The sequence below is a fragment of the Bison bison genome, unplaced genomic scaffold, assembly GCF_000754665.1.
Source record: "Bison bison bison isolate TAMUID 2011002044 unplaced genomic scaffold, Bison_UMD1.0 scf7180017864167, whole genome shotgun sequence".
Lineage (NCBI taxonomy): Eukaryota > Metazoa > Chordata > Mammalia > Artiodactyla > Bovidae > Bison > Bison bison.
The window spans coordinates 2953142-2967564 of record NW_011494739.1 but is presented as its reverse complement, the minus strand read 5'-3'; the positions used below and the strand labels follow the sequence as shown (position 1 = coordinate 2967564).

The 14423-nt window shown below is 42.7% G+C and overlaps 1 protein-coding gene across 2 annotated transcripts; it reads right to left on the bottom strand.

Moving 5' to 3' along the window:
- Positions 1-494: 494 nt before the first annotated feature.
- Positions 495-14421, bottom strand: CSTF1 (cleavage stimulation factor, 3' pre-RNA, subunit 1, 50kDa). 2 transcript variants are annotated; one of them, XM_010841805.1, is made up of 6 exons: positions 14287-14421; positions 8515-8715; positions 6846-7123; positions 6545-6742; positions 5045-5435; positions 495-2678 (listed from the first exon to the last, which is right to left on the bottom strand). In XM_010841805.1, the coding sequence occupies exons 2-6, from the start codon at positions 8681-8683 to the stop codon at positions 2419-2421; spliced, it is 1296 nt and encodes a 431-aa protein (XP_010840107.1). In that variant the 5' UTR covers positions 8684-8715; positions 14287-14421; the 3' UTR covers positions 495-2418. The 2 variants fall into 2 exon arrangements, with proteins under 2 accessions (XP_010840107.1, XP_010840106.1); XM_010841804.1 differs by lacking the exon at positions 14287-14421 and adding an exon at positions 14082-14184.
- Positions 14422-14423: the final 2 nt, after the last annotated feature.

Sequence of the window (14423 nt, the reverse complement as noted above, 5' to 3'; positions counted from 1 at the left end):
CAAGGAATGACCTAGGTAGTGCACACCGAGAAAGCAGTTCTCCAAGTCAGCTGAGCCCAGAGGTCCTGTTTCTGGTCCCCTGAAGGAATGCACAGGCAATGGATCAGGCCAACGGGCAACCCACTCCAATATTCTTGCCTGGAAAATCCCATGGACAGAGGAGCCTGGCGGGCTACAGTCCATGGGGTCCCAAAGAGTTGGGCATGACTGAGCAACTGAGAATGTAGGCATGCATGCAAGGGAAACCAAAACTTAAGACAAAAGGTAGATTCCTCTGAATGATCAAAGGAACAGATTATACTCAAAATTTTAAATTCATAAAAGAGCAAAGATACACATCTACAGGTGATTAAGTCTGGTTTCCAGAACAAAACACTAGAGAAACCGAGAGAGGTATCAATCCAAACTCACAATGGCTGTTGAAGACCTTATGTTGTAACACAGAAACATGCAAGAGAACTCCCCCCAAAAAACAAACTAGCTTTAAATGATCATTATATATAAAAAGTTTATTTTAGAAATCACATATCTTTAAAAAAAATAACATTGAAGTTTTAAGTTCTGATCTTGACTGAATGTTACTCACCCTCTGCATGTCAAAGTGTTCTGTGGTATAATTAAGGATGTGAGGAAACCAAGTCCCTTTACACTAGTTCGAAACATCAATGTGAGTTTTAAAAGAAGAAAAATTTTAAAAAGAAGTTATTTTGGAAACACACGTGGAAGCATCTTGATCTTGTAAACACAAGTCCTGAAACTACAGACACACTGCTGAGACCATTCCAAAAGCTGAAAAAAAGTGGGCATTATCATTTCGTGAGCAGTTAAAAAGGTCCAATGGAACCAGCATCAAGAGCGTAGTGTGCCCATCCTAGTGCCTCCCAGAGAGCAGCAGAAAACTTAGACCTCGACTTTACCGTTTCGAAGGCTCAAAGTCGCAAAATGTGGGTAGTTTTGGTTGGTAATTTCTTGGGTAGAACTGGTTATCCTTTATTCTGCTCAGCAGGCTTCTTTCAGTCTTATAAAAACGGCACCCACAGATGGCCAAGCTCAAATATTGGAGAATCGAGAAACAAAATAAATTTAAACTCACTATGGACCCAAAAATATAGCTCTTTGGAAACCTAAACTATAACCTGTGACTTAACATGAAAATAGTTTTATAGATCAAAGAGTTAAAATGATCCTTAAGGATAACGTCTAAAGCAGAAGTTTTAAACAGTAAACTTCAGAAGACTATAAATTAATTTCTATAACATAAAACAATTAGTCTATTTAGTATCTTTATCAAATGATCCCGGATTGTATTTCTAGGTACTCCTACTCAGATCATGAGGTATCTGTATTGGGGAATAAGGATAAACCAGAACATCTATCTGGTAAGAGGAGCTCAGCGCTCTCTGATGAGGCTAGAATTGAATCCAGAGAAGTACTGTTGCTATATAAAAAATTCTAAGAATAAGAAAACCTGTATTATTTGGTTAATTGAATAAAAAAAAAAAGGAAAAAACTTCTGAGAACACCGCTGCTGGGCGCATCCAAGATGAGTAGTCATGGTACATGCTGCAGGGAACTGAAAGCTAAGATTTGAAATCACGTGAGGAGAAAGTCAGTTGATAGAGATCATTCCTGACGATGAGCAACACCTGACAGCAGGAGGCGGTTCACCTAATTTTGATTAGATCGACTATACTGTCCATGTTTCCCATCAAAGGGTAACAAGGTTATCTTACTGAAGATAAGCGTTTTAGGTTGTGCAAGGACTATGAGGGAAGTGTGCTGGGACACACACCTCCTACGAATCTTCAGAAAAAAGCTGGCCGCTCATTTCACTGAAGTGAAACGTGTGTTGACAGTAAAGTTGCAGGTCTGAGCTTTATTATCAGAATGACGGCATTTTAGGATAGAATTGAGAGATTTTCTAAAATGAACTTTATATGGCATAAAACCCTTGATTCTCAGAGCTGTATGCCTATATATCTGCCAAAATGTATTTTGGAAATATACAAGGAGGATGCAGAACAGGCACAGAAGCTGACAAAAATATCCGGATGCACATTCCTCATGACAGATCCACGTGGGATCCAGAAAGCACTTTAATACCCTATCCTTCAAGTGATCAAGAGTCTAGAGAAATAGCCAGTCCTGTATTTACAAAACTGATGAAAATCACACTGTAATAATCAGTGAGCGCAGAACAACCGCACAGATCTGTGTTTCCAACTTTTTCCACCATGATTCTCCATCAAGGTAAAAAAAGATTCTTTCATACAAATCCCGGAAGGATGTAGAGGTGGCAGCACAACCGCTGGAGACGGAGCGATGACTTACTACTGAGGCTGGTGACGGACAAGGAGGGGGTTGGTGGAGAAGAGGGCAGAGTCCTTGAGAAAAGAACCCTGTTGAGCACAGGCAGCTCTAGTCTGTGGTTGACCTCCGGTACCAAAATCGTGCCCGGAAGTCATCGCTGCAGGTCATGAAGCCGGGGTTGGTGGGCGAGTGCACAATGCAGCGCACGATGTTGTTGTGGCCCAGGGAGAGCAGGTTCCGGCGCTCGGCCGTGCGCGAGTCCCAGCAGCACAGGCTGATGGTCCTCTCGTCGGGCAGCAGCACGTAGTCCTCTGTGTGGTTGAAGACAGCCTGCGTCCGGTGCACCTGCCGCCCGCTCAAGCCAGCGCCTGAGCAGAGACCGAGAGGTTAGGGGCCTGGGTGCCAGGGCCAGCTTTCCAAGTTCACATCTAGAACTTAGACACCAGTTCTACTTTTGACTTAGACACCAGACTTAGACACCAGTTCTACTTTTGTTATTAGCTGTACTGATATAAACACAGTATTAATTGTTGAAGTAATACATTTATTGTTCAATTTTGGAAACTCTTAAAAACACCTTAAAAAGGAAAAGAATATACAAGTGGTGCCACATTATCTAACTTCACGTTGGGTACACTTCTCCATGCTTTTTTCCTAGCTGCAAAGTAGCCCACTGTTTGGAAGCACCATTACTTAACGATCCTTTTCTTGCCACGCATTCACTTTGTATCCAAGAGCGATACTGAGATAAACATCCTTGGTGGAGAATACATTATTTCTTTGGGATTAAATTCCCAGCACTAGAAGCACTGGGATGTATGAGCAGCCACTCTCCAGAAGGAAGTTTAATGCGTTATAATGACCATGAATAAAAAACCGTATTTTATGTTTAAAGTATTACATAAACTATTACCAAAAAAAAAAAAATCTGATAACCTTATACCCAGGGTTAACATTTTCATAAACAACCTTTCCAAATATCTCTGTGCACTATATACTCATTTCTAATTTATATAAGTCAGAGCCTACTACATGTGGTGACCTACAAAGAGGGGAATATAGCTCAATGGGTAAAAATACACACTGTGGTATTGGATCTGGACTCAGTACTTATTCTGGACATGACCCTGCAAAAAATGACTTAACATTCCCCAGGCCTCATCTGTTCTGTGGGGATAATCAGAGCACCTGTCCTCAGGATGCTTCGGGGATTAAAAGGAGGTATGATGTCCAGTCCACTTGGCAGGCTCAGTGTTCAACAAACATTACTGAGTGTGTGTGCATGCTTCCCAAGACTCTTCTTAAATTTCTAACAGTGGGTATAGCAGGTCAAAAATATATGTATATTTACAATTTTGATCTGTGACACCAAGCTGCCCTTCAGAAATATTTTACCAATCAATATTCCAAACAATACGTGATTTCCCAAAATGTTTATTGATACTAGACAATACCAATCTTTTAAATTCCTAAAATCTGATGAACAAGAAAAGGATACTTCCATTTTTGTTTCTTAGGTTTTTTGGTGAAGTTGGCCATCTTTTCTTGGGTTCACTGACCAATATCTGACATGTTTATTACATATGCTATGGATGTTTCCTCCGAAGTCCCGCATTTTAATTTTGTTTACAGTGTTTTAAGTTAACTTCTAATATCAAAATGTCTAATATTTACTTGATAGTTTTCCCTTCTCTTTCATTATTTCAAGAGCCCTTTGAATTCTAACTAAACATTAAAACTGGAAAAACAGATCCAAAAGTGCTGACATGAAGGGATCTTAAACTGTGAATTAGGAAAAAAGGGAATTTGCATATTAATTCAGTATTATCTCATTTAAAAACCAAATCCAAATTCTCCAGCAAAACCAACCAATCAACCACATATAACTACAAAAATGTTCCAAACATTCCTAAAACAAAAATGACTCCTCCGTGCTGCACCAGCTACAGAGGAAGCCGAGAAGGAAGCTGACGCTGGTCACCACGAGATAATCCTAAGGTAGGTTATGCTGCACCCTAGCGGTTCCCAGGTCACTAACTCTCCAATCTTCACTTACTAGCACCCCAGGACAGCCCTTACAATAGTGTTGTTTTCTTTTGAGTTTTAAGTTCTGGTCACAGTAATTTCAGTGTGTGACACAAACAGCTCACAACAGAGGAAACCAGCTGGTTTTCTACCGAACAGCCTTTGCTGCTACGAGGATCAAAAGGATGAAACACAATATTTTAACACTTACTATCAAATAGTTAAATCTGAACACTGACTGCTAGGGTTAGGATCCATTTAAATGGATCTCGTAAAAAGAGCTCTGGGACAACTGTTACAACCAGAGACCAATGTGAATTAATCAGACAATCAGACTAACATCATCGTGTATTTATATAGGTCCAGAACACTTGGGGTCTCTTCTGGGGACTTCCTCTCTTCAGGCACACACCAAGACCTTCCCTCTCACTCACTGAGGGCTTTCTCTGCACTACGTCCATGTTTTGTGGGCAATAGGCAGGCCGTGGGTAAACAAATGAACCTCCAAACTCTCAAGTGTTACTTGCGTGGAATCAGATCTAATTTTAGTTGTTAACATACTGAGATGAGCCAAGTTAAGAAACTGTGGCTTGTACTTCCAGCTCTGCCTCTTGTTTGACTCACATGGATTTATTGTGTGCATCTGTTTCGAGAGGTCTGGACACTAAAACATCTCAGAAACGTGAATTGATATCAACCTCTTACGTACCTGTGTATCTGACCAGCGTTCGTCCTGTTGATATTTCCCAAAGTTTAGCTACAGAGTCTTTTCCACTTGACAGAATATATTTAGAATTTTTTGAAAAGATGGCAGAACAAACTTCCGCGCCATCATGTGCTTTCTCGAACGTTGTGATGCATCGATTTGAGACGCCATCCCATAATTTGATGCAGCCATCCTTGCTACCAGTCACATACATGTTGGCACTAGGATTGTAATTCACTGAACATATGGCATCAGTGTGCTGATCTTGAGGGTTGCAAGAGACAAAGCACTGAAATGTGTTGATGTCATAAAGTCGAAGTGTTGGATGCTGAGTCCCCACAAGTATAAAGTCTCCCGAAGGATGAAAGGAGATGGAGCGCAACATTTCAGCCTCCTGTCAGGAGAGGGGGTGAGGAACGGGTTGGGGGGAGAAACCACTATTAAACCTAGACGAAATGCACAGAATATCTGGCCAATGCAGAGAATCCATAAAACAATGACCAGATATTACACAGGCACGAGAAGAACAAGAACTTAATGAGAGAATCATTTAAACAAAGATTTCCAAAACTATTTACTTGTAAGATTATTCCAAAGAACATAGAAGTGAGCTTCACTATTTTCAAATAAACAATGGATGAACTCAGAATGGAATATTATCATTCTATGATACATTTGTGGGGCTTCCCTGGTGACTCAGACCGTAAAGAATCTGCCTGCGATGCGGGAGACCCATGTTCAATCCCTGGGTCGGGAAGATCTCCCGAAGAAGGGAATGGCAACCTACTCCAGCACTCTTGCCTAGAGAATTCCATGGACAGAGGACCCTGACGGGTTATATTTACAATCCATGGGGTTGCAAAGAAATGGACATGACCGAGAGACTAACACACACACACGATACCTTCATATACAATTAGTCAATAAAGATAAACAACTGTACTTTAAGAATAGCTCCTTAGGACTTCCCTGGCAGTCCAGTAGTTAAGACTCTCTGCTTCCACTGCAGGGGGCACAGATTTGATCCCTTGTCAGGGAACTAAGATCCGCCCCCAAAAAGAATAGCTTCTTTGTCCCAGGGCTCCAAATACTGAGGTGGAAGCCACTACAAAAACACCAGAACGTCTGAACTGCGTATTCAGAATAAGGCAACCAAATGTTGCTTTTTCGGCAAATACCTGAGTGTCTCAACTAAATAATTTTGTAATTCTCATAAGTTACACTGTGGAGAAGTTGGTTATATTTTGTCTTTAAGCAAGAATCTGCAACCTTTAAAGAGTGATGTGAATTCTGAACCATCTCTCTGACCACCAGCTGTCCTGAGTGGCCAGAGGAAGTTGGTGCCTGACAGCATGAGAACCGTGCCATCTGTGGCAGGCAATGCATCCTCCTTGTTGTTTATAGGATGACCACTGAGACAACTTTTAGAAAGAGAAGAGTCACACATCAGCTCACTGTATTTAAGAAAAAAAAAAAAGAAGCTCCTTTCCAAACATTCCTCACCTGGATGTATTTGAAGGCTCTTTTTGCAGACGGTTTGGAATAATCAAATAATTTAAGAGTATAATCCCTTGAACCAGAGGCGAGGATCTGTTCTGTTGGGTGGAAGGCGAGACACGTGACTTCATCCACGTGGTCATAAAGAGTTCGAATCACTGGGTGGTTTTCCATGTTCTGCTGTGCGGTCTCATTCATCATGACCTAGGCCAACAAGGACAGAAGAGAAACTCTAAGTGTACTCACTCTCATTCTTCCAAGAAGGGACAACAGAAGATAAACGGTAAGATGTGACTGGGATCTTCACCTCGATCGGCATGGCACTTTTGGCCAGCATTCTTTCTGTGTCTAGGATTTTTATGGACGCGTCAGCAGATCCAGTAGCTATTAGCTGCCCATCTCTACTATAGGTAGCTACGCGACAGGGTCCTTTGTGGGATGTGACGTAGCAGGTTTCGTACTCTGATGCTTCTGGGGACATGGTCTGGACATCTGCATCAAACTCCAGGTCAATTCCTGTGCCAGGGGCAACTGTGTCTGACCGACCAATTGCGTACTGAACTGCACTGTCGTCATTTTCCATTCCTGAAAGCAGTAAAAATGAAAGGCGTGGAAAAACAGTATTTTAAAAGGACAAGGCAAAGTTCTTGATCCAAACTGGGAATGCTGTTTGCCAATGTCAATGCATTAGTTCTTGGAGCCATATGACACTACTACTGTACAGAATCACGTATGTTGAGCTGGGGGCACACAGTGACGAGACTGTAAGGCAATGTGGGTTGTGGGAGCTTAGGCTCCACTAGGTGAAGTCCTCTCCCCAGATACTTGTCTCCGAAATGTTCTACTTTAACCACAACTATACAAGCTGAAAAAAAGCACTTCTGTAGTTAAATCGCTCACTTTTTCCCGTGCTGAATTTTAATATTTTGCATGTCGAGATCTGTCATTAGCAGCTTTGGAGCTCATTAAGTCAGACATAGTGTTAGTAGTAGCACTAGTGAAACACCTTTGAAAAAGTGTTAAGCTGTGAATAAAGTCAATCAAGAATATTCATTTTGAATTGAAAAATACCTTGACATTGTACAAACAATGTTGATTAGTATAGAAAAAATCAGAAATGCAGATGAACAAAAAAACATAATCTTGTATGATATATATCACCCAGAGATAATTACTGCTAACGTGGTGATATGAATTCTTCTGAGCCTTTCTCCATGCACACAGTTGTTTCATTTCTTAAAAATAAAACCACACCATATAACATGGTAACTTACTTGGTCATTTAACCATACAGAATAAACACCTGGTCAGTTTAATAAATGTTCATCCACATCACACCATTGGACCCAATTTTATGGATACGAGAACCTTTATAACCAATTCCATATTGCTGGGCATTTCAGTGGAAATCATTCTATTTCCCCAGGCTAATCTCACAATTTACATTGCCAAGTCAAAGGGTACACACATGTATGGTAATTCTTATTGCTTCCTATGACACAGGCAAGCACCAGGATACACTGTTGAACAAGACAAGGTTCAAGGTTTTCATTAAACTTTCAGTCTTCCAGTGGGTGGTAAGGATTGTGAGGGAAATGACAACTCTAAACAATAAAGAAAATTTCAGACAGTGATTCTATAATGAAGGAAATAGGACTGTTGTTTCAGAGCAAATGGGGAAATATGGGGAAGATGTTCAAGTTATTTTAGAAGAGATGAGGAAGACTCTGAGATGACATTTGAGTTGAGATTTGAAGCAATAATAAACAGAACAGCAGAAAGCACCAGATAATTCATATAAAGATCCAGAGGCTAGACAGAATCAGCTCAAAACCTTCACAATCTGGACTTTGTTTACTCCTCCAGTATCTAGCACTGTACTTGATACATACTAGCACTGAAACGAAAGGGCAATCATCTTGAAAAACATCTGAAACTGTCATGGGCTCAATGAAGAACTTGCATTCACAAGTTACCAAGTTTGATGAGATGCAGGAGCTGCTCCGAGGGTGCACACACAGATTGCGGCTTGATCTCATTGATGAGGCCATTGGCAATGCTGATATAGCCATCATAGAGCAGCTGGCTAATGATCAGCTTGTACAGCTGCTGGCGGTCCTTCAAGCCCACTTTGGTTCTGTACATCTTGGAGAAGAGGAAGATAATTTTTCTGCCAGCTGTAAGAAGAGAAAACAAGTGATAATGAAGGGCAAAGGCAGGAGTAAACCACAGAAGCAACACAGGAATCTGGTCAGACTTTCCAGGGTTTAAATCCCAGCTCTACCAGCATTCTCTTTGGTTGGCAACTATGTTTCTCTGAGATCAGGGCCCTCAGCTCTCAAAAGTCAGTGAAGGTTAAACATGATGGTGCATGTAGATTCTTTTGTGCACACTGGCACACAGACAGCTCAAAATATGTCAGCCAACATCTACAGCTAGACCTCTCTTCATCGTTGTTTCTTTGCCAAATTAGCCACCTGCGACTTTAATTTTTCACTGCAATCCCCAGAATCTTCCATTTGTTCTGCTAATAAAACACTGGTAATGTTGTAATAGGTAAGAGAGCTGCTATTGTAGATGCCCAGACATTACTGTTTCCACCAGCCTAAGCTGTTACATTTACTAAGGTCAGTTATGGTTATTCTTAAAACACCTTTTAAGACAATGGAGCTTGTTATGTTACATAATTTAATTACACAGTAAATCAAAACATCAGGGCAAAAAAGCTATCATGTAATGAAAACTAAGTCAAGTTGAACGCTTTGGAAAGCACTGCTTAATAAAATATTTGTGAACAGGATATGGCGGAAACAACTACTTAAAAAAATGGAAAAATTGGAAGGACTGTGCACTTTGATTTACAAGTTCTCAGTCTCAGAAAGCAAAAGAGAAAATTGTAAATAATTGTTAGTTTTTGAGTTTATGGGGAAAAAAAAAGAACTCCAACTGGTGAACATGATTAGATAATCTGATTACAAATATCAACCTCTGTACATATGTGTAGGTCTGTACAGACACCAGAGATGGGAAACAACAATAAAGAATAAGTCACTGGCAGACAAGTGGCTGTGGCAGAGAAGAAAACTAAAAGACAGACCACAGAAGAGAGAATATAAGAAGGGTGGTCAACAGCCTATTAACACCAGTACCTTCTGGTACTGCTGCTCTACTAATTCTGAAAGTGGGAGATTGTAGTAAAGGGGTGGGGATAATGTCTTTAACTACACAATGCCCTCTGCAGAATTACTGAGGCTACTGATCATAAGAACAGTTAACATTTACTGGGTACTGACCCCATGAACAGTATGAAAAGGCAAAATGATAGGATACTGAAAGAGAAACTCCCCAGGTCAGTAGGTGCCCCATATGCTACTGGAGATCAGAGGAGAAATAACTCCAGAAAGAAGGAAGGGATGGAGCCAAAGCAAAAAGAATACCCAGCTGTGGATGTGACTGGTGATAGAAGCAAGGTCCGATGCTGTAAAAAGCAATATTGCATAGGAACCTGAAATGTCAGGTCCATGAATCAAGGCAAATTGGAAGTGGTCAAACAATAGATGGCGAGAGTGAATGTCGACATTCTAGGAATCAGTGAACTGAAATGGACTGGAATGGGTGAATTTAACTCAGATGACCATTATATCTACTACTGCAGGCAGGAATCCCTCAGAAGAAATGGAGTGGCCATCATGGTCAACAAGAGAGTCCGAAATGCAGTACTTGGATGCAATCTCAAAAACGACAGAATGATCTCTGTTCGTTTCCAAGGCAAACCATTCAATATCACAGTAATCCAAGTCTATGCCCCAACCAGTAACGCTGAAGAAGCTGAAGTTGAATGGTTCTATGAAGACCTACAAGACCTTCTAGAACTAACACCCAACAGATGTCCTTTTCATTATAGGGGACTGGAATGCAAAAGTAGGAAGTAAAAAAACACCTGGAGTAACAGACAAATTTGGCCTTCGAATACGGAATGAAGCAGGGCAAAGACTAATAGAGTTTTGCCAAGAAAATGCACTGGTCATAGCAAACACCCTCTTCCAACAACACAAGAGAAGACTCTATACATGGAGATCACCAGATGGTCAACACCGAAATCAGACTGATTATATTCTTTGCAGCCAAAGATGGAGAAGCTCTATACAGTTAGCAAAAACAAGACCAGGAGCTGACTGTGGCTCAGACCATGAATTCCTTATTGCCAAATTCAGACTTAAATTGAAGAAAGTAGGGAAAACCACTAGACCATTCAAGTATGACCTAAATCAAACCCCTTATGATTATACAGTGGAAGTGAGAAATAGATTTAAGGGGCTAGATCTGATAGATAGAGTGCCTGATGAACTATGGAATGAGGTTCGTGACATTGTACAAGAGACAGGGATCAAGACCATTCCCATGGAAAAGAAATGCAAAAAAGCAAAATGGCTGTCTGGGGAGGCCATACAAATAGCTGTGAAAAGAAGAGAAGCAAAAAGCAAAGGAGAAAAGGAAAGATGTACCCATTTGAATGCAGAGTTCCAAAGAATAGCAAGAAGAGATAAGAAAGCCTTCTTCAGCGATCAATGCAAAGAAATAGAGGAAAACAACAGATTGGGAAAGACTAGAGATCTCTTCAAGAAAATCAGAGATACAAAGGAACATTTCATGCAAAGATGGGCTCGATAAAGGACAGAAATGCTATGGACCTAACAGAAGCAGAAGATATTAAGAACAGATGGCAAGAATACACAGAAGAACTGTACAAAAAAGATCTTCACGACCCAGATAATCATGATGGTGTGATCACTGACCTAGAGCCAGACATCCTGGAATGTGAAGTCAAGTGGGCCTTAGAAAGCATCACTAACAAAGCTAGTGGAGGTGATGGAATTCCAGTGGAGCTATTTCAAATCCTGAAAGACGATGCTGTGAAAGTGCTGCACTCAATATGCCAGCAAATTTGGAAAACTCAGCAGTGGCCACAGGACTGGAAAAGGTCAGTTTTCATTCCAATCGCAAAGAAAGGCAATGCCAAAGAATGCTCAAACTACCGCACAATTGTACTCATCTCACACGCTAGTAGAGTAATGATCAAAATTTTCCAAGCCAGGCTTCAGCAATATGTGAACCGTGAACTTCCTGATGTTCAAGCTGGTTTTAGAAAAGGCAGAGGAACCAGAGATCAAATTGCCAACATCCTCTGGATCATGGACAAAGCAAGAGAGTTCCAGAAAAACATCTATTTCTGCTTTATTGACTATGCCAAAGCCTTTGACTGTGTGGATCACAATAAACTGTGGAAAATTCTGAAGGAGATGGGAATACCAGACCACCTGACCTGCCTCTTGAGAAATCTATATGCAGGTCAGGAAGCAACAGTTAGAACTGGACATGGAACAACAGACTGTTCCAAACAGGAAAAGGAGTACATCAAGGCTGTATATTGTCACCCTGTTTATTTAACTTATATGCAGAGTACATCATGAGAAACGCTGGGCTGGAAGAAGCACAAGCTGGAATCAAGATTGCCAGGATAAATATCAATAACCTCAGATATGCAGATGACACCACCCTTATGGCAGAAAGTGAAGAGGAACTCAAAAGCCTCTTGATGAAGGTGAAAGAGGAGAGTGAAAAAGTTGGCTTAAAACTCAACATTCAGAAAACGAAGATCATGGCATCTGGTCCCATCACTTCATGACAAATAGACGGGGAAAGTGGAAACAGTGGCTGACTTTATTTTTCTGGGCTCCAAAATCACTACAGATGGTGACTGCAGCCATGAAATTCAACGACGCTTACTCTCTGGAAGAAAAGTTATGACCAACCTAGATAGCATATTGAAAAGCAGAGACATTACTTTGCCAACAAAGGTCCGTCTAGTCAAGGCTATGGTTTTTCCTGTGGTCATGTATGGATGTGAAAGTTGGACTGTGAAGGAAGCTGAGGGCCGAAGAATTGATGCTTTTGAACTGTGGTGTTGGAGAAGACTCTTGAGAGTCCCTTGGACTGCAAGGAGATCCAACCAGTCCATTCTGAAGGAGATCAGCCCTGGGATTTCTTTGGAAGGAATGATGCTAAAACTGAAACTCCAGTACTTTAGCCACCTCATGCAAAGAGTTGACTCAATGGAAAAGACTCTGATGCTGGGAGGGATTGGGGGCAGGAGGAGAAGGGGATGAGAAAGGATGAGATGGCTGGATGGCATCGCTGATTCGATGGACGTGAGTCTGAGGGAACTCCGGGAGTTGATGATGGACAGGGAGGCCTGGTGTGCTGCGATTCATGGGGTCGCAAAGAGTCGGACACGACTGAGCGACTGAACTGAACCGAAAATCCATTAGACATTCAGTACAACATATAATGAGGTGGCACAGAGGTAAGGAATCCACCTGCCAGGTTGGATCCTGGAGTGGGGAAGATCCCCTAGAGGAGGAAATGACAACCTACTCCAGTATTCTTGCCTGGGAAATCCCATTGACAGAGGAGCCTGGCAGGCTACAGTCCATGGGATCACAAGAGTCCAACGTGACTGAGCATGCTCGCCAAGCCATAGTACGTAATACACATATTTGTGTGTAAACAACAAATATGCATACCTCATTCAACCCTCATTTAATCTCATTTTAGAGCTGGGCAACTGGAGGCCCAGAAAGGTTAACTCACCCAGGATTCAACAGGTTGTAAACGGCGGAGCCTGGATCCTAACCCAGAGCCTGTGCTCTTACCGTGCTGTTCTGACGGGGGTTGAGCTGCTGCTGCTAAGTCACTTCAGCCGTGTCCAACTCTGTGCGACCCCACAGACGGCAGCCCACCAGGCTCCCCCATCCCTGGGATTCTCCAGGCAAGAACACTGGAGTGGGTTGCCATTTCCTTCTCCAACGCATGAAAGTGAAAAGTGAAAGGGAAGTCGCTCAGTCGTGTCCGACTCTTAGCGACCCAATGGACTGCAGTCCAACAGGCTCCTCCGTCCATGGGATTTTCCAGACATGTAAATCCATGCTTGTGTAAACACTAGGACACAACAGACATGATGAAGCCTCTCAAAGAAATCAGTGATCACTGCAAGGAAAATGTGGCTTTGTCATCCTGTCTCTTCACTTATGTTAGGCCCATCAACCGGCGTACCAAGAGATTAAATAAGACAGGACGAACCCCGCTTAACTCCCATAGAACGTTCACTCGCTGGGCTAGTAAGCAGGTAATTACCATCCTCAAATTGGCAGATGAAGGGGCTACAGCCCGAGGGCAGGAAGACCCCAGTGCAGGACAAGTTGTACCTGGAGCTGGAAGAAGGACCAGGGCGAGAACACAGACGCCCCCTCACCGAACGCTCCGCTATGACCCCGACCTAGAGGCCAACGAAGTATGGAAGGGAGAGTGGGAGCAAGTCCATTAAGGAAAAGAAGGGACAGTGCAGGCCGAGCCCAGCAACTCAGGGCGCACGCCACCTCGCTCACTAATGACCCTTCCCGTCCCGCCCTGGTCCTCCCGATGGTCCCCCAAGGGTCCCAGCCGACCGCACCAACACTCTCCACGCAACCCTGGCTCCCCATACCCGCTGGTCCCGCTCTCTCCGTCTCCCGCTCTCTCCTAGAAAAATGGAGGCGCGAATCCTGCAAGATCAATCGCTCCGTGCGCACGTTCACTGCGCACGCGCAAAGGGCGTCGCGCTGAGCGCTGCGCTATCGATCCGCACGCCTCAACTTGCTCCTGCCCTTCTCGCCATCTTACTTACGGGCACGATCGAAAGACTCGCTCACCTCCTTCAACTTTATCTACTCCGCGAGAACCCTGACGCCAAGTAACTGGTGTTTTAGGATAAATGTCAGATCCAGAGAACACCGCGGGCGCTAGAACGGCCACGGGTGTGTCGGGCCGTTGGCTCCACCACTTCCGG